This window comes from Bos grunniens, chromosome 15 (assembly GCF_055505025.1).
Source record: "Bos grunniens cultivar Pamir isolate PY7600 chromosome 15, Bosgru_T2T1.0, whole genome shotgun sequence".
Classification (NCBI taxonomy): Eukaryota; Metazoa; Chordata; class Mammalia; order Artiodactyla; family Bovidae; genus Bos; species Bos grunniens.
In genome coordinates this window covers 36687501-36713359 of record NC_141179.1, presented here as the reverse complement: position 1 = coordinate 36713359, position 25859 = coordinate 36687501, and the positions used below count along the sequence as shown (strand labels likewise).

At 36.4% G+C, this 25859-nt stretch overlaps 1 protein-coding gene across 50 annotated transcripts in view; it reads right to left on the bottom strand.

Annotated features, from left to right (window-relative positions):
- SOX6 (SRY-box transcription factor 6) overlaps positions 1-25859 on the bottom strand; it is a 719879-nt gene that overhangs the window by 403249 nt on the left and 290771 nt on the right. For all 50 annotated transcript variants that reach the window (XM_086339827.1, XM_086339833.1, XM_086339855.1 and 47 more), the window contains one exon: positions 11391-11631. In XM_086339827.1, the coding sequence (XP_086195953.1) occupies positions 11391-11627 (237 nt within the window). In that variant the 5' untranslated portion in view covers positions 11628-11631. The remainder of the gene's footprint in view (positions 1-11390; positions 11632-25859) is intronic.

Sequence of the window (25859 nt, the reverse complement as noted above, 5' to 3'; positions counted from 1 at the left end):
ACGATTTCTCCGTAGCATGCAATGCTCTTTGATAACATTTTACCCACAACAGAACTTCTTTCAAAATTGGAGTCAATCCTCTTAAAACCTGATGTGACTTAATCAACTAAATTTAGTAATATGTTAAAGCCTTTGTTGTCATTTTAACAGCCTTCACAGTGTCTTTACCAGGAGTAGATTCTATCTCAAGTAACCATATACTTTGCTCACTCATAAGAAGCAACTCCTCATTCATTAGTTTTACCATGAGATAGCAGAATTCAGTCATATCTTTAGGCTCCACTTTTAATTCTAGTTCTATTGCTATTTCTACCACATCCACAGTTACCTTCTCCACTGAAGTCTTGAGCTCCTCAAAGTTACCCAGGGGGGTTCATAAATTTATTCCAAACTCCTTTTAATGATATTTTGACCTCTTTCCATGAATCATGCATGTTCTTAATGGCATCTAGAATAGTAAATCATTTCCAGAAGGTTTTCAATTTACTTTGCCCAGATTCATAGAGGAATCACCATCTATAGCAGCTGCAGCCCTATGAAATGTATTTCCTAAATAATACTTTAAAGTTGAAATTACTCCTTGATCCATGGACTGCAAAATGAATGTTGTGTTAGCAGGGATGAAAACATTAATCTCATTGTACATCTTCATCAGAGTTCTAACTGACTAGATACATTGTCAATGAGCAGTAATATTTTGAAAGGAATCTGTTATTTGAGCAGTAGGTCTCAACAATAGGCTTAAAATATTCAGTAATCCATGTTGTAACAGGTATACCGTCATCCAGGCTTTGTTATTCCATTTATAGAGTACAGGCAGAATAGATTTAACATAATTCTTAAGGGCCCTATTATTTTCAGAATGGTAAATGAGCACTGGCTTCAACTTCAATTTGCCGGCTGCATCAGCCCTATCTTTGAAGCTCTGAAGTCAGGCATTCATTGATTTCTCATTTTTAGTTATTAAAAACCTAGATGGTGTCTTCTTCCAAAATAAGGCTGTTTAATCTACATTGAAAATCTGTTGTTTAGTGTAGCTACTTTTAATTATGATCTTAGCTAGATCTTCTGGATAACCTGCTGCAGCTTCTACACCAGCACTTGCTGTTTTACCTTGCACTTTTATATGATGAAGATGATTTCATCAACCACTACTATGATCAGTGAGCAGCCATCAGTATCCCTGCTCACAGTGGCAGAGAAGTCTAGTGCTTGGAGAAAGGCACAAACAATCTTTTGAAATGTTGTTTACTCCAGCTTCTTGGAAACCTGTCTCTAATTCATGACAGAAACTGGGGCTGTTATAAGAAAGGGGGATTCGACAATCATTCAAGGGTATTAGAGTAGTTTCAGCAAAAATAGAAAATAAAATATAAAGCTTTTAGGGAAAAAGTAAGGAAGTTGGGATCCACTAGGAAAATAAGTAATAATTAAGCCTCCAGAAACAACTTTCAATATAATAACTACCTATGTCTTAGCTGCCTATTTAAAAACGATGAGGCTGGGGTCATACACAAAAGTAGAAATAGCCCAGAGTGTGCTCTTCATTCCTCACAAATCTTAACATTACAGAGCCCGGTCAAGACTGGTCAAATCCACTTGTTCCTTAAGAGAGATTACACTCTTATTAACAGTGAAGTCTTTTATGGCCTAGTTTGCCTAAGGAAGAGAAACTAGAGAGCAGATTGCTCTTTACATCATTACACACTGAGCCTTCCCAGCCACTCTGTGAACTCAACAATCTCTTCTCTTCTCTAGGATCTTGCCCAAATAAAATTCCCACTTTTGAGAATTTCACCACAAAAACTTTAATTTCCTTCTAATACGTCAAGTAAATATATATAATGACATAACAAGACTGTTTATAATCTAGAAATTTTTTTATCTCTAGCTCTCTGATTTGAGTTTTCACAGTAGAGCAAGTAAAGAAATCAAAAATGATTTTTCAGTACCTACATTGCTTATGAAAACATCTATCTATCTGTATTTACATTTCTAGAAAAAGGAAAACTATGCACAAAACTATTGCTAATTTACTACAAAGCAGCAAGTAAAAGTCTAATCTGGTGGCAAATATCCCCATCATCTGGAGGTTGTGATTGCTCTACCTAAAAACAACACACAACCTTGAATTAACGGCTCAGTTATAATCATAAAGCCCATCCTTTCTCTCTGAGTAAGAGAGGGGTGTAAATTTTTATTGTTCTCTGTTAATTTCCCCAAATCCCAAAACTCAGATTCAGATTCATTCATTACCCTGCAGTGTCATTCCTCATGGATCCAAGAAAATAGTAGCCAAAAGGAGATCTAAACTCCAATTTTACTCTCAATTTCAGAAAGCAAAATATTTAATCATCTTTAATTAACTTCACATATAAAATATATCAGTGTAACAACAAAAAACAAGAAAGGCATTTTGGTAGAAGCATACTAGATACAAAAAAATTAATACAACTGAAGGCCAGATATTAACTCTGAATTTAATAGCAAAAGTTTTCTCAATCTGTTCATGAATTACTTTAGTTTAATTCTGGCTGGCCCACAATTGGGCTTCCCTGGTGGCTCAGATGGTAAGGAATCCTCCTGCAACGCAGTACACCCAGGTTTGATCCCTGAGTCAAAGAAGATCCCCTAGAGAAGGGAATGGCTATCTATTTCAGTATTCTTGCCTGGAGAGTTCCATGAACAGAGGAGAAACTACTAACTAATCACTAGAATGAACCAAATAATTCCTAAATAACACTAATTTCCAAAAAAAAAAGTCCTAATTCTTTGTCTTTCAAGGTAAACTAATCTCTTCTATTCTTCCCTGTAGAACTCCATGGACAGAGGCACCTACCTGGCAGGCTACACTCCTTGGGGTCGCAAAGAGTTGGAGAAGACTAAGCAACTAACGTGCGTACCACCATAAATTATCTATGCTTGACTGAGAGCACATTTGTTCCCAAAAGTTTGATGAACTTGAAACTATTGTATTCTAGGTATTTTCAGTACACCGGCAGTAAAAATTAGATTAAAAAACCCCCAAATTTGATTAAATTATAATCAAAGCAAAAATTTACAAAATAACTTCTAATCATTTTATTAAATAGGGTTTCCCATTTTCTAGGGCACTAATGAAATATAAAGAAGATAGATGACATGCATAAATATTCATTTCTAATTTTGACCTGATTGTACAATTTTTATTAGCAAAAATCTGTAATTCATACTTTGGATTTGAAGATGTGGTTTACACAGAGATATTACTATTGAACTTAATTTGCACCACCTAGAAAAATAATGCCTAGAGGTCATGGAACTATTGTAATGTCAAAATAATACTTCAAAGGTTAATAGTATAAAAATAAATATGTCATCACATTGAAATCTATATTAACAAAAGAAAAAATAGCTTGAAGTTGTTCATCTTTTAAAAGGTTACATTTCTCTTGGAAAGCAGGAAAAGTTCTTACTGCAGAGGACAAACAGTGGGATAATTTACATATAAAGGTAATTAAGGCACATTCATTTGGAGAAGGAAATGGCACCCCACTCCAGTACTCCTCCCTGGAAAATCCCATGGACGGAGGAGCCTGGAAGGCTGCAGTCCATGGGGTCACTGAGGGTCGGACACGACTGAGCGACTTCACTTTCACGTTTCACTTTCATGCATTGGAGAAGGAAATGGCAACCCACTCCAGTGTTCTTGCCTGGAGAATCCCAGGGATGGGGGAGTCTGGTGGGCTGCCGTCTATGGGGTCTCACAGAGTCGGACATGACTGATGCGACTTAGCAGCAGCAGCAGCAGCAAGGCACATTCATTAGATGTATTCCAAAAAGATTAGATACGTTCATGGAAGGAACAAGCAGGGTCTTTCCTGCTTAGTGCAGGTGGGTTGACTCAATAATCAAAGAGAGCCCTTACAATCTCATCTCCAAATAAACGGTGGTACCAGAATTTGTCGTGTTAAGTTGACTTTATGGAAAGTAACCCTCTTCAAATTAAACTAAGAAGGTTGATCTGGAGGAGTGCAAACACAACCCCAGCTTTATCCTCCCAAAACAATATGCCATAATATCCACCACCATCTTATTCATGCTGATCTAGAAGGACTTTAAGATTCATATCTCATTCTAATCTTGAAAAAGTTCAAATTGGTCATGTAAATAGTTAACTGCATGCTATACATATGCATATTTCTTTCCATACCATGCTGCTTAGAAGTATTATAGAAATGTGCAGATTTCATTATTCAAGTTATGGTGTTTCATTACAGTGACGTATCCAAGTCATCACTGGGCAAGAAGGAATTCTGCACAAGAAAGTGTACATTTATTAGAACCACCTATAGACTGAAATTTGTTTGTGAAGTTCTGCTTTAATCAGAAAATTACTGGTATCCTAAGATCAGCTTCCAATGATTGATACTGACCAATTTTAACAAGAAGCTTACTTTTTAAATCTTCTAGTATATTCAAATGCTATTTAAATCCATCAAGAAAATAAAACCTAAGGAGAATAGGCCTGTTCAATCAAGCTCTTCTGTTAGACTAGATTATACAAGATTTTCTATTAGTAATCAATTAGATTTTAAATAATTTTCCACAAGTGACTTTTCCTAAGTGTCTGGAAATGCTATAAGCCCTAAGCTACACTTTGGTCATGAAGGAGTATTTGCCAATGGATAATGGATAGGAAAAAATCAAACCATAGGAGCAGCCCTAACATCACTATGAGGTGTACACTAACAGCATATTGGTGAAAGAAATGAAAACAAGATATTTATGACACATAAAGGTATGATGCAAAAATAAAGCAAATATGAGGAATATTGGCTGAATCCCAGAAAAGATAGTCCTTATGAACATGAAGGAATGCTGCAAATTGTAAGTGAAAGTTGATGATGGAGTTCATTAAGAGATTCATGTTACAGTCAGAGCTCTGCAAACCCCAGTCACTGGATCTTATACAGCCTCAAAGATTAAAATAAAAATAAACATAGCATATCCCAACTCCTTGAAAATATTATATACACACAATTTTATTATACTGAAAAAAAATATATACAGGGGTCTGATTTTCCTTGAACTATCAAAATACAAAAGAAATCCAAAACACAGATGTAGCAAAGTACTGGGTTTTTATATTTTGGCAGGTGCTCAATATGCAGCCCACATAATCACACGTTAATGACTGGAGTGTGTTAATCAGCATGCATACCTGATTCCTTCTTGCCCAAGGGGGAAAAGCCAGCTATTCCGGAGCATGTCAATGTTTCTACTTTTGATAAAGATTTTGATAATAGCTAAGTAAAAAAACTTTTCCAAAAAATATATTTAGAAAGATGTATTAATAATCATCTTGTTTAAATGAGTCACTTTAGGAAAGTTTTTTTTTATATACTTTAAAAATTTTATTTATTTTTTAATTGAAGGATAATTGCTTTACAGTATTAAATATATATTTTTGATAACAGGAATGATAAACAAGGTGTGCATATATAAAGGTGATCAGTGGAAACAGTGTCAGACTTTATTTTGGGGGGGCTCCAAAATCACTGCAGATGGTGATTGCAGCCATGAAATTAAAAGACGCTTGCTCCTTGGAAGGAAAGTTATGACCAACCTAGATAGCATATTGAAAAGCAGAGACATTACTTTGCCAACAAAGGTCCATCTAGTCAAGGCTACGGTTTTTCCAGTGGTCATATATGGATATGAGAGTTGGACTGTGAAGAAAGCTGAGCACCGAAGAATTGATGCTTTTGAACTGTGATGTTGGAGAAGACTCTTGAGAGTCCCTTGGACTGCAAGGAGATGCAACCAGTCCATTCTAAAGGAGATCAGTCCTGGCTGTTCATTGGAAGGACTGATGCTAAAGCTGAAACTCCAGTACTTTGGCCACCTCATGCGAAGAGTTGACTCATTGGAAAAGACTCTGATGCTGGAAGGACTGATGCTGAAGCTGAAACTCCAGTACTTTGGCCACCTAATGCGAAGAGTTGACTCATTGGAAAAGACTCTGATGCTGGGAGGGATTGGGGGCAGGAGGAGAAGGGGACGACAGAGGATGAGATGGCTGGATGGCATCACTAACTCAATGGACATGAGTTTGAGTGAACTCCGGGAGTTGGTGGATGGACAGGGAGGCCTGGCATGCTGTGATTCATGGGGTCACAGAGTCAGACACGACTAAGCGACTGAACTGAACTGAACTGAATGTCAACACGTTGATCTAGACAGCATTAGTTGTCTATTTCATTATTCGCACCATGACATAAAATATAGCTTTATTTTTTGGTCCAAACTGTAAGTAAATTTCTGTCATTATGTTTCTGAGATGCATTTAAAGACAGACAATACTGTGTGCTAATATAGTTTCAGAGTTATAGAAAATGGGAAATCTTCCATAGGGCTTCCTTGAAAATGTTTCACAACTCAGGAGCAAGGAGGAACATTTTCACTTATTAACAGAAGTCTAGGTTTGAATTTTACCTAAAGTGAATGGATATCCAAAAATCCCCAAATGAGAGGGGAAATAATTGATGCTTTTGAACTGTGGTGTTGGAGAAGACTCTTGAGAGTCCTTTGGACTGCAAGGAGATCCAACCAGTCTATTCTAAAGGAGATCAGTACTGGGTGTTGTTTGGAAGGACTGATGCTAAAGCTGAAACTCCAATACTTTGGCCACCTTATGCAAAGAGTTGGCTCATTGGAAAAGACTCTGATGCTGGGGGGGATTGGGGGCAGGAGGAGAAGGGGACAACAGAGGATGAGATGGCTGGATGGCATCACCTACTCGATGGACGTGAGTTTGAGTGAACTTTAGGAGTTGGTGATGGACAGGGAGGCCTGGCATGCTGCAATTCATGGGGTCGCAAAGAGTCGGACACGACTGGGCGACTGAACTGAACTGAGTAACTAAATTTCTCAGGTCTAAACCTTGCTAGTGTATGGATTTTTTCCCCCAGTGCTTCACAGACCCAATCAGGTACCAAATAGATGAATATAAACTTCACACATGGTTTGAACCAGGAGAACTAGTGGGTTTCACTACATTTTCTAAAGCATAGTCGCAATAAAAGTGAGGAAATAAATTTTGAGTGCTGCCTACTACCTTAAGTGACTAAATCGTACCAAAAGCATGACAATCCAAGTTTTTAAAATCTTTTAAAAGGTAACAAAATCAGAAACCTTCTAAAAGTCTCTCACAATATAAAGCATGACTGGAAAGGATTAAATCCTCACTCAAAGTTCCTAGACTACGTTATCATGTAATGGCAACGGCTCCATTCTAGAAAAGGTACAAAATCCACACCAGAATTTTTATAACTCAAAACAAACTATATGGAATGCTTCAGAGTGGATGAGCAACTTCGCTGAACTGAAAGCAAGAGAGACAGAGAGGAGAAATTGTTTGCAAGCAGGGAAGTATTATTCCCAACAATTATTTATTAAATATTTCAATATGCCTATTATTTTCTTTAAATTGCAACTAAGGATTTATTGACATCTTTTATTTATAGTGGAAAATTACTTTTAAAACTTATCTAGGAGATAAAACTTTCAGGAATTTAAATAGGTCTCTAAAATAAGGAATTCTGATATCTGGACTTGAGGGTCCAGTATGATTATTTCTACCTAATTAGACTAGTAATTAAAAGCCAAATGCATATAATCCATTTGTCTTAAGATATATAACATGGGAATGCACGCAAGTACACAGGTACACATGCATGCAGGAGGTCCCACTCACAGTCCTGTCACTTTGGGGATCTTATAAGAGATAATGTTGGTATCAGACCACATTCCCATAACCTACCCCAGAAGTCACCTGTAAACAGCTCCTTGTTAGGCAAAAAGCTTCTTCCTCACATGGAACACTCTTAGTGCAGGAGCATTGCCTATCCTTCCCCACGCCCTGGTCTCATCAACTTTACTTTGTGTTATAAAATATTATTGACTCAATTTCTACCCAAGTGTATATTACATAAAATATCCTGCTCACCCTCTGTGTGAATCTTGTCATCTTCAGACACTATGCTGCTACTGCTAAGTCGCTTCAGTCGTGTCTGACTCTGTGCGACCCCATAGACGGCAGCCCATCAGGCTCCCCCATCCCTGGGATTCTCCAGGCCAGAACACTGGAGTGGGTTGCCATTTCCTTCTCCAATGCATGAAAGTGGAAAGTGAAAGTGAAGTCACTCAGTCGTATCCGACCCTCAGTGACCCCACGGACTGCAGCCTTCCAGGCTCCTCCGTCGATGGGATTTTCCAGGCAAGAGTACTGGAGTGGGGTGCCATTGTCTTCTCCGTCAGACTCTATGGAACTCTTCAAAGAATGACTTCCCTAACTGCCCCTCTTTCACTCATCATCAAACTCTCACCTGCACTACTGCAACGGTTTTCTCAATAAGCGCCCTTGTTTCTGGTGTCATCTCTTGCAATCCATTCTGTACACAGCAGCTAATATGATGTTTTCAAAATATAATAAATCAAATCATGGTAGTGTCCTACTTAAAATCTTCCAGTGGCTTCCTCCTCCACTTAAAGTAAACCAAACACCTCACTGTAGCCTATGATACCCTGTAGTACCTGTCATCTGCCTGCCTCCTAGATTTGATATCATACCACTCTCTCCCTCACCCATTCCACTCCGGGCACTCTTGTTTCCTATTGCTCCATGCTGATTTTACGAGTTCAGTACAATGTATAACAAATACGATCCACTGTAGAGAGTTACAAGTTTCACTTAACCTCATAACACTACTCTGGATTTAATTTACTTGAATGTTGAATGAGGCTAAGTGTTTATTAAATTTTACTCTAACCATAGTTACCCTACCCCAGTGCTCATATTCTCTATATACAGGTTTGCAAGAAACCTAAAATCCTGCTATCGTTTTCCTTTGCTTGGTTGAGAAAACTTGGTCAGTGATATGATCCTTGGGGTATAAGTCATTACAGGTCTGATGTTACACTTGTTATACATTACTGAATCTATCAAATGAAAAGGGAGCACAAAAGGGAATTTCCAAATGCAGCTGCTATTTCCCAATTGTTAAATCCTTTTATTATACCATATAAGTACACAGCTGGGAAATACCATAGAGTCGGAGCTAAAACAAAATATTTTGGCTTCCAGACATTCAGAATATACAAAGGCTCCAGTGGAAAGTAATGATTGATATCAGAAGAGAATGAAAGTTTGAAAACATTTCCAGCAAATATGATTTCTTTTATGTTAATATAACATATTTGTATACTTAAACTATTTTATGCTACCATAAATCCCACTTAACATAAATTTGGTAAGCAAATTATTAATATCTATTTTCTGACAAAATATTAGATCATAAGACTTTGAGACTAACTCACCAAAGCAATTTTGCACTTGCTAATATACAAAATAAATTTTACTAAGAAAAATGTAGAGTGCTCTAAAGAAGTAAATCTGAACTGTATTATTTCTGCCTCAACTTGTATTTTCCAGTGTAGTTATTTTGATTTGTCCATAAGTATATTTGGCATAAAAGCTAAAATATATCTTGAACCCATCCCTTCTCTTTATCTGATCTGCCTCTACACTAACCCAAGCCACCATCATCTCTGCCTGGATTTCTCAAGTAGCTTTCCCACAGATCTTCCTCCTTTCACTCTGTCTCCCTCCCATCTATTCATAATACAGTCAGAAATTCTCTTTTTGAAGTTCTTAAACACTTTAAGGGCTTCCTATTCTGCTTAGAATCAAATCTCACTTCCATAAAGTTATCTATTAATATAAGATCTTGTTGGATAACTGGTCCCAAACAATCTTTCCAACCATATCTTTTCTTTTCCCTATGCAAGGAAAACAAATCTTCCAGTGGATCTAATTGTTTAATGATGATCCCCTTTGAATCTAAAGTTGGTCTAGAACAGTTAGTCTAGTCCAATTCTCTATTTCTCACCTACTGCTTCAGAGTACTAATTGTGACTGAAAAATCATCTGAAAAAGAGAAATGTCTGCCTCCATAAATTATGGAATTAAGTCTTTGAACTAGTTTTGAGACAATACAGCAAGAATTTTTAAATATAAAAAGAGGCATTTTTAAATATTACTTAACTTTCATTAAAGGATAAAACTTTTCTTCATTTCCCACTTAAAATATTTTTCATTAATTTAACCAAGAGTTAAGACATGTAAAACAGGATTTAAAATTCCTAATCTAATAAAATACGTTAAGATTTCAGTCAGTTATAAATGCTAAAAAAATTGAATACTTTTGCTTTAACTAGATAAGTAATGTCACTTATTATGGTGCCTGTTTTAATGGTTACAGGTAGAACTTAACACGAGAAAGTAGGACAATACATTGCGTGTATTTGATGCTGTTCTACCTTTAGGGCAAACTCCTGCAGTTTGACTGAATGATACTTAGGAGCTTTGCATGTCCTTTTGAAATTAATATGTAGGCACATAAGTGAGAAAAGCTTTATTATTAATCAAGAATGACTGTTAAAAATGATAAATACTTGCATTTCCTTACTGAAGATGTATTCACTCTATGACCTCATTCACATAGATATGTTTGCTTATTATAATTTTTCCATATTAATACACGGCCACACTTTATTGGATCATACCTATTTTGTGTTATTGAGTTCACTATCTTAAACACAGAGAATCAGAGAATAAGATAACCAAACTTTCCTCAAAATTAAACTAAATCCCTCTTGGCAAGTTGACCTAATAATGGACAAAATCTAAACCACAAACCATTTTCCAATTTTCCCACTAACTAGTAGTATATTGGAGAAAGCAATGGCACCCCACTCCAGTACTCTTGCCTGGAAAACCCCACGGACAGAGGAGCCTGGTAGGCTGCAGTCCATGGGGTCGCTGAGTTGGACACGACTGAGTGACTTCACTTTCACTTTTCACTTTCATGCATTGGAGAAAGAAATGGCAACCCACTCCAGTGTTCTTGCCTGGAGAATCCCAGGGATGGAGGAGCCTGGTGGGCTGCCGTCTATGGGGTTGTGCAGAGTCAGACACGACTGAAGCGACTCAGCAGCAGCAGCAGCAGTAGTATATTAATAATAGACATGGTGGCTGTTTTCATGTGCTGTGCTGTGCTTAGTCACTCAGTCATGTCGGACTCTTTGTGACCCCATGGACTGTAGCTTGCCAGGCTTCTCTTTCCATATATGGATTGCCATGCTCTCATCCAGGGGATCTTCCCAATGCAGGGATCGAACCCAGGTCTCCCACACTGCAGGTGGATTCTTTACTATCTGAGCCACCAAGGCCTGAACACAAATAACTCTAATGCTACAAATTTTGAGCTTTCTCTAAAATACATATTTGTAATGAGCCCATAATAACAGACACATTTAGGGACAGTGGCCAGATTTTAAAAGCTCACCATTCTTTGCTGAGACGACAGAACACTGTCCCAGTCAGCATCCTGTTGAATGGTATTGACAAGTGTTGGTAGCTCCTCAGAGTGAGGTTTGTTGTGCATTATGGGGTGCAGAGGCAGATGGGAGGCCACATGTTGATCACTGCCCTCTTCCTTTTCCCTTGAGGTCAAATCTTGGGTCATTGCTTCCTCTCCATCAGCTGTACAGGCAAATGGAGAGGTGGCTTGCTTGGAAGACATTCTTCTACAAAACAAGGAAACAGCATGGATTTTTAAAAGGACTGTCAATGACAAAAGAATAAACCATCACTTATATTTGACTAATTCAGAAAAAAAGGAAAGTTCTCTAACTTCAGAAATATTTATGATCTAATCTAAATCACTGAAAAAAGAATTCTTAGCTTATGTTTCACTTTCCTCTTTGCTTTTAACTCAGCAAGCTTCCCAGTAATTGTACATTTTCTTCTTTACCAATCCACAAATGAAATTATTATGGAATGAGTTTTCATAATGTATAGTCTACGTATGTGTGCATTTTTCCTCTCAGTTCTCCCTACTAGATTATTAAGAGTAATTCAGTTGATGGCTAGCAAAAAAAAAAAAAAAGAATAGAAAAAACAAAAAGATAAACAGCAGATGAACCAGTTGGGAGAATGAATTTACAAGCATCCAAATTTCTCTTATGCTTTACATAGAAACAAAGGAAGTCTATGTAAGAAAATATAATCATATAATCAGGAGAGAAAGTAATCTATGATGAAAATCCCAAACAAACTTGGTCCAGACATCTTTAGTTTACACCTTATGTTAATGAGTATTAGGCCTAACACTGACTAGTGTCAATCTGATTTTTTTGTAAAGATCTTCAAGGTGTCTCAACTGCTATAACTAAACTTTTAAGTGACATATTGATTGAGTGGCTGATGGTGCTAGATTATTCTTAAGGCAATTTTGTGACATTTTAATTGAGTACATGAAATAACTATGCCTCTGTTTTATATAAGATTCAAAGCATCTACTGTGAACATAGTAAAATGCCCAAGTGTTTACATGCTAAGTCGTTTCAGTCGTGTCTGACTCTGCAACCCCACAGATTGTAGCCCACCAGGCTCCTCTGGCCATGGGATTCTCCAGGCAAGAATACTGGAGTGGATTGCCATGCCCTCCTCCAGGGGATCTGCCCAACCCAGGGATCAAACCCTTGTCTCAGGCATCTTCTGCATTGGCAGGTGGTGTTCTTTACCACTAGCACCATCTGGGAAACCCAGTAAAGTGCTCACTACGCATAATATTTTCAAAACTCCAAAAACAATTACTGAACATTCTCTATGTATCTACAAGTAAACATCAGCTACAATCAGCACAGGGTCTTCTTTCTGTACTTTCATATACAATCAGAAAATCATGATTATTAAACAGAATTTCAAACCTTTTAAAACATTTATCAAGATGATTTTCTTAGCTATTGTACCTAGAAATAAAGTCACTAAAAGTTTATAACTTAAAAGAAGAGGCAACTGAATATTTTTCTAAAACTTTACAATGTTTTTGTTTTATAGCTTATTTAGCTCTAAAATTGCTGTGTAACGAAAGGAGTAAAATCTCCACCTTAATTGCTCTTTAACATTAATTGATTTCATACCATTTTTTAAAAAATGCACAAATCAGTTAACATAGGAAACCACATGAGCATTTTTCAAATTAGCAAATCATTAACTTGCTAGTACTGTTTCTACAGACAAATAAATACTGATTAAAGGGTCTAGAAATCTGAGATTAACAGTTAAATTTACAAATCTGTCACATGCTTTCATGAATATTGCAGTGAAGGAAATATCAAGTGCAAAGAAAAATAATTAAGTTAATTCCAATTTAAACAGTAGTTTTTATGTAGCAGCCCATGTTTCACATAGGATTTAACAGCTAATGCTAAATTTCTCACAATTAATGAGGGGGCTCAGATTTAGTATCCTACAGTGAAAAAAATTAATATAAGATCAGCTAATCTAATTATGCACAGTTCTAAATAAAAGTATTACAGGCTTTTGAAGTGCTTTGAAACATATTAAAATGCTGATACCTACTTTATTAATCATTCTATAAATGGTAAAAAAATAATCTATTAGACTTGATACTAGAAAATAATATGGAGAAAAGAAAGTACAGAAGTATATCTATGTTTTCTTTGAGGAGAAAAAAGTGAAATGTTCTAAAGAGTACTATATCAAAGAATTACTTAAGACTATCCTTGACTAATTTCTTTCAGTACTGACAAATGGAGAAATGTATATAAACTTAAAGAAAATGATACCACAGGATGCTTCTTAGTATACAGGAATCATCTAGAACTTATTTCACTAGCCTCATAATCACTATAGTAAAACCAGGCAAATTATAACTGTTCTGCAAGTTTATCAAGAGCTTGCCATTAACAAGAGTGTTTTCACAGTTCAGATAATAACAGTACCAATAATGTAATCATTCACATTAAAGACAAAAGAATGAATTTACTGCTGCTTTTTAAAACAGCTAAATACAATTGAAAGTCATAATCCAAAACTCAGAGTGACTTTAGTTCCCCAACAAACATCCTCTTATTATAAAGTGACTTGGCTCCTTCCAATAGCAATATCTGTGATTGTTGGTTTAGTATAAATTAATCACAACACAAAACCCAAAATGAAAAGTCTCTTAAGAATAATTTCAACTATAAACTGCACCAATGAACAATAGTGCACAATCCTAATTAAACACAACCATGCAGCTGTAAAAATAGACAAAATCTGTCCAAAGCCATGGGTTGAGTTTAAAGGCTGGTTTGTTAGAGTGTTTTCTTAAGGAAGGCTGGGCCCTCAGTCTTAATCAGCCAATAAATTATTTCCTGCAATTACATTAAATAGAAAATTATCTTCAAATGGGGAGTGTTAATTGAAAATCAAAATTCAGAGGGAAGTTTAGAAATTACACGCTGAATACAATTAGTGAGGAAAGGCTTCACCTCTACTTCATCAACAGTCTTCTGGTGATTCCTCCAGTGACCATTCAGGAAAGCTACCAATTTATAACATCACACAATCTGTGTTTTATTTTGCACCTACAAATACAAATGTGTATCAGGGTTGCAAATAAAATATAGGCTGCCAACAAAAAGCAATCTTAAATCTGACTGTTCATCCTCAGTTCACAACTTCATTAACGGACAAGGAGGAGAAATGGATAGACCATAATAGTTAACAACCGAGGAAGGCTTACTCAACTTCAAAATCCCTCCCTTTAGGAAAGAAATTAACATTTTTTGTTCCAAGAATACTTTTCCATATCACATTGTATTTAATTTCTTGTGTTTCTGTAGTTCTCAATATGTTGTTAGCAGAGAAAAAAGGTGACTTGTTCTTTTAGCTAGGTATTGCCTCACTGTAGACATTTCCTTTTGATAAAATTGTTGGGCTTATTTCAGGTTTGTCTTTTACTGATAGTTTTGTTAAAGCTTTTTGTTTTAGATGGTGATTTTGTTGCATTTTTAAAAGGAAAATGTGCACAAATTCTTTTTTAATGAAGTTTATTAAATGTCTTGCTGCTGCTGCTGCTGCTAAGTCGCTTCAGTAGTGTCCGACTCTGTGTGACCCCATAGACGGCAGCCCACCAGGCTCCCCCGTCCCTGGGATTCTCCAGGCAAGAACACTGGAGTGGGTTGCCATTTCCTTCTCCAATGCATGAAAGTGAAAAGTGAAAGTGAAGTCGCTCAGTCGTGTCCAACTCTTAGCGACCCCATGGACTGCGGCCTACCAGGCTCCTCCATCCATGGGATTTTCCAGGCAAGAGTGCTGGAGTGGGGTGCCATTGCCTTCTTCAATTAAATGTCTTAGATTTACTTAAATTAAATGTCTCAGATTCAATTTACTGACTACTTTTGCACAAGTATTTTGTTATAGAATCCTTCAATTTTCTGATTACATTCTCATTTATCTCAGTTCTTTACTTTAGCTTTCCCTTTCACTAGACCAACTAAACTGCATTGAGGAAGCTGCAGAGATACTTTACTTTTGGTAATGCCTTCACTATAATCATTGCACCATGGCTACTCTTCTTTAGAAACTCATAGATCAAATATACACTTGCTTTAATGTTTTAAAATATCACATGGGATGCTGATTTTTATTTTTAATCCTCGTATCAGTAATTTTCCATTACAAAAACTTCCACCCCCACAGTGTATTAGAATAGTATCTTACTTTAGCTGCTGCCCATGTTACAACTAATGGGCTTCCCTTGTGGCTCAGCTGGTAAAGAATCCGCCTGCAATGTGGGAGATCTGGGTTTGATCCCTGGGTCAGGAAGATCCCCTGGAGAAGGGAAAGGCTACCCACTCCAGTATTCTGGCCTGGAGAATTGTAGGAACTGTATAGCCCACGGGGTCACAAAGAGTCAGGCACGACTGAGTGGCTTTCACTTTCACTTTCATATACAACTAATAAGCAAAAGAATTAAAAGCTTTGTGAAAATGGTCAATTTCTATGTGACTTAACTTTGTTTTATTTTTGCACTATTATAACTTAAAAATCATTCAAATGAATTGTTTTTTTAATTTGTATTAAAAAAAAAAAAAACTCCCTAGCTATATACCCCCTGAAAACAGGGGTTTATAATGGAAGTGCTGACACAACCCTATCTAAAGCAGCACAAATGTTGCCGCTATAATACACAAAATCAAGTTCTATTATTCTAAACTATCCTCGCTCATGGGATTTTTCTTTACTGTGCTCCCAGTCAAACTGCTGAAGCATGAAAAATTTAAATGCAATCAAATGCGCCCAATTCTACTTTACTAGAACAAGTGTCTACAGTGGTACAATCTTAAAAGGAGATGCAACAGATTTGTTTGGTGTTTTTTTTAACTGTTTATTTATAATACAGTGCATTGGAGATAAAATAAAAGAGGAAATTACACTCACATGGTACCAGTGTATTGACTACACAGAGTACATTATAATCAGAGAGAAGAACTACATTGTCAACTTATCACATTGGTTAAACAAGATGGTTTTCTGGGGCATAGCTATTATCAAGTAAAATCTCCAAAGAGAATTACATATCTCTGGGACACATAAAACTAAATTCCCATCATGTGTTCCCTGAGTTTGAAATGTCTCTGCCCAGCAGATCAAGTGAATTCCCAGGATGCCAGCCACTGGGAAGAACTTCAGGGCTTAGGACTTCTGAAAATGAGATGGTAGGAGATGAAGTCCCCAGTAATTGATAAAGTTTTCTAGGAAGCCAGTAAGAGTGCTTCTAGGAAGATTATTATTTTATTCCAAAACTCCAGAATAAAATCTGAATGCTTACACCATTATCAACCTACTCAGACAGTAAGTTTATTTTATATTCTTTAATAAGAAATCAAGATTAGCTGGTCCAAGACTGGGTAAAATGGTGAGGACTGGATATCTACACATTAAGTATTCTATCTCAGACAAACCTTACTTTCTAGAACTTTAAATCTTTCTTATTTGGTAGTGCTATTTTTTAAAGTTATTTTTATGTCTAAAAGTTAGGAATTTTTAGAACAACTTTCTCATAAGGCACAGTCACTTGAAATTGCTTTTTTCTCCCTTTTACCATTGCATGGAAAAAATACACTTCAATACTATCATTTGGGACTGGCATAATTATCCAAAGAAGCCACTGAACTTATTAGAACAATATTTTAACCTGTTTTTTTTTAATGTTTTCATTACTTCTAAGGTTATTATCAAATGGCATTCATTTCTTAGGTGTGCTACATTTACTCAAAAGAAGCCCTGTTTTTAACATAAAGCAACATTTTAATAGTTGGTTTATTTAAAGAAAAAATTAAAAATTCAGGCCAACATTCACATTTATTTTTGCAACTCAGCCCCAGGCTACCAAGGTAGACTTATTTCAGTCAGATACTTCACTGTTAATTTAATGCTGCAATTGATTTGATACTGAGAAATAAACAACTAATTTTCCAAAAATATAACACAGTGCCTCTCATTTTAAGGAGCATGAGTAACAGATAAGTTTAGCTGCCAAAATGCACAATACCCAGAAACCCCTACAAAAGATGCCAGTCCACCCAGCCTAGAGCAAAGAGTGATTTAAAAATCCTCTTCCTGAACCTCTAATTTCCACCTTTAAGTATTGGGACAGGCTGAGGGAGGGCCCCTTTTCAGACATTAAAATTAAGATAAACCTTTTTAAACTTTTCTCCACCCACCCGCAGTTCCCTCATGTGGAGCCTGAGGGTTGTTTTTGATTCTCTGTATTGTTTGACCCAGCACTAGCACCTGTCCCTCACTCCACCTCCAAACTTCCCTACGCTTCTGCCAGCTTTTTCTCCCTCTTCCATCTCCTTAATAGCAAATCAGAAAATTCCATGAAGAAGGTTACTGCTTTCAGAGCTACCCTGGAGAGTTATAAACCTATCTTTTAAAGTTTGTAGTGGCTCTTTCAGAATATATATGGTAACATATACAGACAATATCTGCTAGAAGAAAACTCACTAATTTGAGTTAGCTGTCAAATCAGTAGTGATGGGGCAAATGAAAAAGGCTTGAAGCCCTTGAAGTATGTCTAAGAAGGGGCTTAAATTAATGGAGTTTGACTTATCTAAGGCTTCTAATTTTTCACACCAAAGCTCCAAAATTGTCTTCAAAGGCCTTCTGAGGTTCTTACAAAACAGAGACTACCTGGAACAGATTCTTCTCAAGTCATCAAAGTTTGTGTTTCTAGAGTTTATATTTAGCTGACAATATTGCTGTCACTTTATATAGCTTAAGACTGTTCTTTGGACTAGAGCTCATATGTCTTGGAATGCTTTGACTCATGAATTGTTTCTCCTGATAATGTTACATCACGTAACCACCTCTGTCTAATTGGTTAGTATCTGCTGGAAGAGGCAGGCAACCAGCCTAATGACTGGCCTGCCTGATGGATTGCCTATGGAAAACCTATAATTATTACATGTGTCTCTGAGTATCCAGTTTCTTCCTGGGATCAAAACAACTTGCCTTCATGTAACCTCTATACTTTGTGCTTGATAGAAATAATACTGAATTTTTCTCAAAGCTAATCCACCAATTACTTGTTGAGATCTTTGCTTTGGAAAGCCAGGCCTAGAATACATAAATAAAATCAGTCACCTAACAATAAGAGAAAAACCAAACAATGGCTACTATAAATGTACTTACTAAGAGGATTTTAATCACACACAATGATTTTATCCCTCAAATGAAAGACTTCTATTTGGCTTGAGTGAAAGAAAGCTGTCTAAAATAATAGTAAAATGAACTTATTTATATACATTCACTTTGAATCTCCTCTTCACATGAAATGAGAACCATAATTTTTAAAGTAAATACTAAATATGTCTTTGACAGCTTGAAACAAATCCACAAGTATGAAAGCCCAATTACAGGATATCTTATCCAATTATCAATAAAATTATAAACCAGAACAATAACTTCTCAGAGAGAAAAGGTACGTAGGAAGCTGTCACCTCTATTTTCACTTTTCAGCATTGCCAGAAAAAAGAGAAAAATGAACATTGATACTATGTAGTTTCAAAAAGCAAAGCCTCACAAATGGTATCACTGAGCAAAATTACGTAAGGAAGCTAATCTCTGAGGTTCTCCTTTAGCTAAAGCAAGCCAGCAATTTCTCTCTTTCACATAATGAAATAAGGTATAAACTTCAGGTTCCTATCAAATAAGAGGAGAAAGACTAGGAAGAAGAGAAAGCGGGAGGGGAACAGGCGAGGGTGGGGAAGGAGAGGAGAAGGGGGAGGGACAAGGGGAAAGGGGAGGAGAGAAACAACAGAGGCTTTGCAGTTCATTTTCAGTTTGTCTACTTAATGAAAACCTCATTGTACAACACTGAAAACCATTTCCAGCAGGCAAAGTATTTCTGATTCAGCAGAGGTTACACAAGCATCAAAGCAGTTAAATATAGGTGCCAAGCCACATTGCCAGGAGCTCTTAGTACTGTGAGTTAGTGTTACCTGACAGCTTAGTGAATATAAAATTACTTGTTTCTCCAATTGAAGACAATCAAATTGTCACCTTCCATTGTAATAATGCACAACTAGTGATCAGCAAAGTGCAAACATAATTACCATGAAGAAAACAAAAAATCAAATCTAAATCTCTCTACAGAGTAAACACATCTATCTGGCTTCCCCCAAAAAGGAGTGCATTTTAATGCTGAATGCTGTGATGCAATCTGTTATTTAAGAACAAGATTTATTAGTCTTACAGTAAATTAAAATGGAAAACAATAAGAAAGACCAATTAATAAAAAGTGAATACGAATACTAACAAGAGCACTACAACTTTCCAGAGTATAAGGCCTTACATACTGTTATCAGTGCCATCTCTGCTGATAATGTTAAGTTTATATTAGCAGTAGGACCATTATAAAAACTACCCTTTCAGATATTTCTCTCTAGCCCAGAAAGCTTTCAGCAGGTTGAAAAAGACAGGTATTATTCAAACTTCAAAAGCTTTTGTCTTATTTTTTCCTAAAAATAAAAGTGTTATGCCTTATTATTGTCTTCTAAAGTGATCTGTATTTCCGAGGTCAAAATTTCACCTCACAAAATTGACTTAGTATCTATCTCTATCCAAGTTTACAAAAATAACCAAGCACTGGGTACATGTCCACAATTTTTATTTATGCTGAGACACTCAGCATCTGGAATTCTTATCCAAATTTGGTGGCCAGATTGGCCCACTATGAAAGTGATTTCAGGAACCCAAAGCTGGGTTAGTATTAAAGCCCTGAAAATTTGACATGTTTTTCCTGCATGCTGAAAATTCCTAAGTAATCTATATAAATATAGATGTTGCTCCAGCCAAAGTGCTTTTTTAAAAGATATTACTAAAGTGATTTTATATCTAACTCAAAGTTTAAAGCACTCAGATTTACATTATTCTTTCCAATACGACAGAAACTATCTTTCCATTTCAGAACACTCTTAACAGGAGTTTTCTTCCTCATCAATAATGTCCTTCTTTGCATTAAAATGTGTTCATCATTGCTAATTATTAGAAAAAAATGTGTATCAAAACTACAATGATGTATCACCTCACACTGGTCAGAATAGTCATTGTTGAAAAGTCTACAAATAATAAATCCTGGAGAAGGTGTGGAGAAAAGGTGGGAACGTAAATTGATGCAGCCACTATAGAGAACAGTATAGAGGTTCCTTAAAAAACTAAAACTAGACCTACCATACGATCCAGAAATCCCATTCCTGAACCAGAAAAGACAAAAACTTTAATTCAAAAAGATACATGCACCTCAATGTTCATTGCAGCACTGCATATAATAGTCAAGACATTAATGCAACCTAAATGTCGATCAACAGAAGAATAGATAAGATGTGGTACATACATACAATGGAATATTACTCAGCCATAAAAAGTGAAATAATGCCATTTGCAGCAACATAAAGTAGACCTAGAGATAATCATACTAAGTGAAGTAAGTCAGCAGAGAAAGGCAAATATCATATTATATCACTTATATGTCAAATCTTAAAACACAACACAAATGAACTTATTTACAAAACAGAAATAGATTCACAGACATAGAAAACAAACTTACAGCTGCCAAAGGGGAAACAAGGAAGGGATAAATTAGGAGTTTGGGATTAGCATACACATAGTACTATACATAAACTAGATAAACAAGGACCTACTGTATAGCACAGAGAATTATATTCAATATCTTGTAATAACCAATAAGGGAAAATAATTCAAAAAGAATACACACACACATATAGACATATATGTGTGTATATATATACATATATATGCATCACTTTGCAGTATACCTGAAACTAGCACAACATTGTAAATCAATTCTATACTTTAATAAGAAAGAATGTCCTCCTTTTTATCAGAAAAGTATATTTTATATATAATGTCTGATATTTCCAGTCTTGCTTTTGCTGACTGTATAGAGCTTCAGCCTTTCAGAAAACTAAGATCATGACATCTGGTCCCATCACTTCATGGCAAACAGATGGGGAAATAGTGGAAATAGTGACAAACTTTATTTCTGGAGGCTCCAAAATCACTGCAGCTGGTGACTGCAGCCATGAAGTTAAAAGACTCCTTGGAAGAAAAGTTATGACCAACCTAGACAGCATATTAAAAAGCAGAGACATTACTTTGCTAACAAAGGTCCATCTAGTCAAGGCTATGGTTTTTCCAGTAGTCATGTATGGATGTGAGACTTGGACTATAAACAAAGCTGAGTGCTGAAGAATTGATGCTTTTGAAGTGTGGTGTTGGAGAAGACTTTTGAGAGTCCCTTGGACTGCAAGGAGATCCAACCAGTCCATCCTAAAGGAAATCACTCCTGAATATTCATTGGAAGGACTGATGTTGTAGCTGAAACTCCAATACTTTGGCCTCCAGATGTGAAGAACTGACTCATTTGAAAAGACCCTGATGCTGGGAAAGATTGAAGGTAGGAGGAGAAGGGGATGACAGAGGATGAGATGGTTGGGAGTTGGTCATGGACAGGGAGGCCTAGTGTGCTGCAGTCCACAGGGTCGCAAAGAGTCGGACATGACTGAGCAACTGAACTGAACTGAATTGAACTGATACTCCCTTTTTACCTGATACTTCTGTTCTAAATAATCTCAGGTATAATCCTCTAAATCAAAAATGGATCAAGTAAAGGAGAAGGGGAAGTACACCAAAGAGTGGAAGTGTAATGAATTAGGGACCGTCAACAACATATGATTCCCTGAGCTTGAATCTCAGCATTTAAATTCAGATAATTACAGATCATTTCTTAGAAGGATACTTTCATCCTTTATAAACCTGAAATGGCCACCATTCCTCTGTTTTATTAGTAAAGAGTGGAGAAGGGTGAGATGACGGTACTGGGTTGACTTAATGGCAAAATTAAAAGCAGAATACAGATAGAAGAAATAGGAGAAAGGGAAAGTCCAAAGTCCAGTTACAAGTTTTATTATGATCAGAAATAAATTTCATATCATTAAGAGAAATCTGAATGTGAGAAATAAGATTGTTCTAAAAGGAAAGATCTTTTTCCTTCATCTTGCCAAAAAGCTCTTTTCCCAAAGGGTCTTAACTTATAATCTTGACACAATAAAAACCTCTCTGCAAAGAGGGTGGCAGGAGGTGGTAGTGGGTCATGTGGTTCAGTCAGTGTTTTTCAACTTCAGTGATGAGTAATATATTCCTAAAATTATGATCCTACAGAATATTCCTCACAATATAATAATAATAAAAAGTGTCCACAAAAAGAAGACAAATCTGTTGTCAGAGAATGTCTTTTAGACCCATGGGGACAAATGCTTATATAAATGTTACCAAAAGCTTAAGATAAATGGAAGAAAACAGAAAACATTAAAAGATTTCATTTTATTTTTTTAGGTTTATTCTATATGTTCCACGAGCACAGGGGTGATGACTACCTTGTTTAGTAATGGATCCCCAGTGCTCAGTATATTGTACAACACACTGCAGATAAATGGTAATATTGGGGAGGAAAGAGTGAGGGGAAATTAAGGATGAAGAGATGAGAAAATAGTTTTTTTTTTAATTAAGGTACCTCTATAATCACAGAAAATGCCACTCACATGTTAAGGCTGCCAACCCATATATTCTTTCTCTATATCCTTTTTATCAAACATCTTATCCTTGATATCTAAATTATTATTTTTATATCTATATTCCCAACAGTGAACTCTCTCTCATCTCCCTGAAATACAACAATCCTCAAATGACTTCTAGAAAAGTATATCAAGATTATGCCAAGATGTACTTGCTATGTCATATTCAACAGAACTTGAAATTAGATTCATAGGGGATTTCCCTGGTGATCAACGGTTAAGAATCTGCCTGCCAGATGCAGGGACATGGGTTCGATCCCAGGTTCAGGAAAATTCTACATGCTGCAAGGCCACTAAGCCCGTGTACTATATCTACTGAAAGCTGCTCACCCTAGAGTCTGTGCTCTGCAACAAGAGAAGCCACCAACCACAGTGAGAAGCCTGTGCATCACGACTAGAGAGTAGCCCACCTCGGTCTGACACAGAGAATATTCATGTGTAGCAACAATGACCCAGTACAGTCAAAATAACAAATAAATAATTTTTTAAAAATTAGATTCATTCTTTTCCTCAACACCCTCCCTCATTCATTCACACCCAGGGAAGCATAGTGCTGAGAATCATCCAAGTTCAAAACATGGACACCAAATCTATCTCCTCTTTCTATCCTTGCTCATCACTGCCAGCCTGTCATTAAGCTCCATCAACTCTTAATAATGTTTCTCATGCTCATACCTTCTTACCATACTCATGATCACCTTCATACAGGGCTTTATTACACTTCATACCTTGACTCTTACAACAGACTGTAAACTGATATCCTTAATTTCAGTATCTCCACCTCCAAATCAGTCTTGCTGCCACCCCCAGTACTAAGCCATTCCCTTGATCAAAAAAAAATCAGTGGCTCTCCTTTGATGACAGAAAAAGTCCAAACTCCTGACTCTGGCATTCAAGGCCCTCCATCCAGACCCAATCAGTCTTTCTAAGCTTATCTTCTAGTAGTCTACACTTTAACCTTCTTTGATACACTCAGACTTCACTTAATTGCTACCTCCCAGCCTTTGCTTTGCCTGTCCTTTCCCTATTTCCTCAGCCTTCCTTTCTTATCACTAGGAAACTAACTGAGCCTATTCCAGGTAACTAAATCCACCCATCTTCTAATCACTTCTATAAATACCCTGAAATTTTATTTTTTATACAACACATTCAACACAATGCATACTATCTTAAACAATCTTTTTAAAATATATACTATAATTATATTTTTATGCATTAGTTGCTCAGTCATGTCCGATTCTTTGCAACCCATGGACTGCAGCTCGCCAGGCTCCTCTATCCATGGAATTCTCCAAGCACGAATATTGGAGTGGGTAGCCCTTCCCTTATCCAGGGGATCCTTCTGACCCAGGGATTCAAACCAGGTCTCCTGCATTGTTTACCACCTGAGCCAGTAATCCCAATCAGATTACAAACTTTTCCAGGGAAAGAACAAAATACTAGACTTCTCTGTATTCCCATAGCACCTAGTACCTATTTTACACAAAGAAAACACTCCATAAATATTGGCCTAATTATATAAATTTTATTAAATGAACTGGTGGAAATAAATTTAGGGTATTCATTTAGCTGGAGGCTTTAAAGTAAAACTTCCAGATCTCTGCACATAACTTGGTTCTTCAGGGCTGTCTCCTCTTCCCTCACCCCCTGGTCAATTAAATTCATTTTATATTTCAAAAGTTCTACATATTCTGTGGGAAAACAAATTATCAATCTGTTGTTTAAAACATTCAAAAAGATGGATAGATGGACAGACAGATGAACAGCTATGGATGGATGGATAGATGATGAAGAGATGATTGAAAAGATACACAAATAGTATTTGCTAGATGTTTAGAAAGTATCAGTTCCTTTTGCTGAGCACTGTTACATATCTTATCTCACTTAGCCCTCAAAACAATTATAATTAGGTAACGCACATTATCCCTGTTCTACAGAAAAGGAAACCAAGGCATGAAAATGTTTATTTAAAAAATATTAAAACTTGCCTAAGGTCACACCTAGTAAATACAGAAGGCAGAATTTAAACTCAAGTGATCTAAATCCAGGGAATATGCTACTAGAATTAAAGGTAACTGATAATAAATCTAACTTAAATGAATTAACTATTTTCAATTATCTGAATTTTGACTAGTTCATATACTTCCTATAGAACTTTATTTTTAATATTCAAATTAGATATTCTAGATATTTATTTAACCCAAGCATGATCAAAGAATTTTCTGTCTTTCCTTTTCCCCTTTTTCCTTCCTTTCTACTTCTAGGATTCAAGGTACTCAATTACTGATTGACAACTATAAAAGGAGAGAGGAGAGCAGAAAGGAGAGCAGGTAACCTTCTAACCAATCCATTTGACTCTTTGACAGTGAAATTGATTACAGAAGTAGTCAAAGCTATTGGAATACAAATCTTAAAGATTCACTGTCATCTTCATACAGTAAATCTTATAATAAATATTTGTTGGTTATTAACGATCTATGCTTCCCCTGAAAGATCATGGTCCTGACAACTGTGGTGTTAAAGAAGACTTGAGAGTCCTTTGGATCGCAATGAGATCAAACCAGTCAATCCTGAAGGAAATCAATCCAGATTATTCACTGGAAGGACAGATGCTGAAGCTGAAGCTCCAATATTTTGGCCACCTGATGCGAAGAGCTGACTCATTAGAAAAGACTCTGATGCTGGGAAAGATTGAAAGCAGGAGGAGAAGGAGATGACAGAGGACAAGATGGTTGGATAGCATCACTGACTCAGTGGACGTGAGTTTGAGCAAGCTCCAGGAGATGGTGAAGGACAGG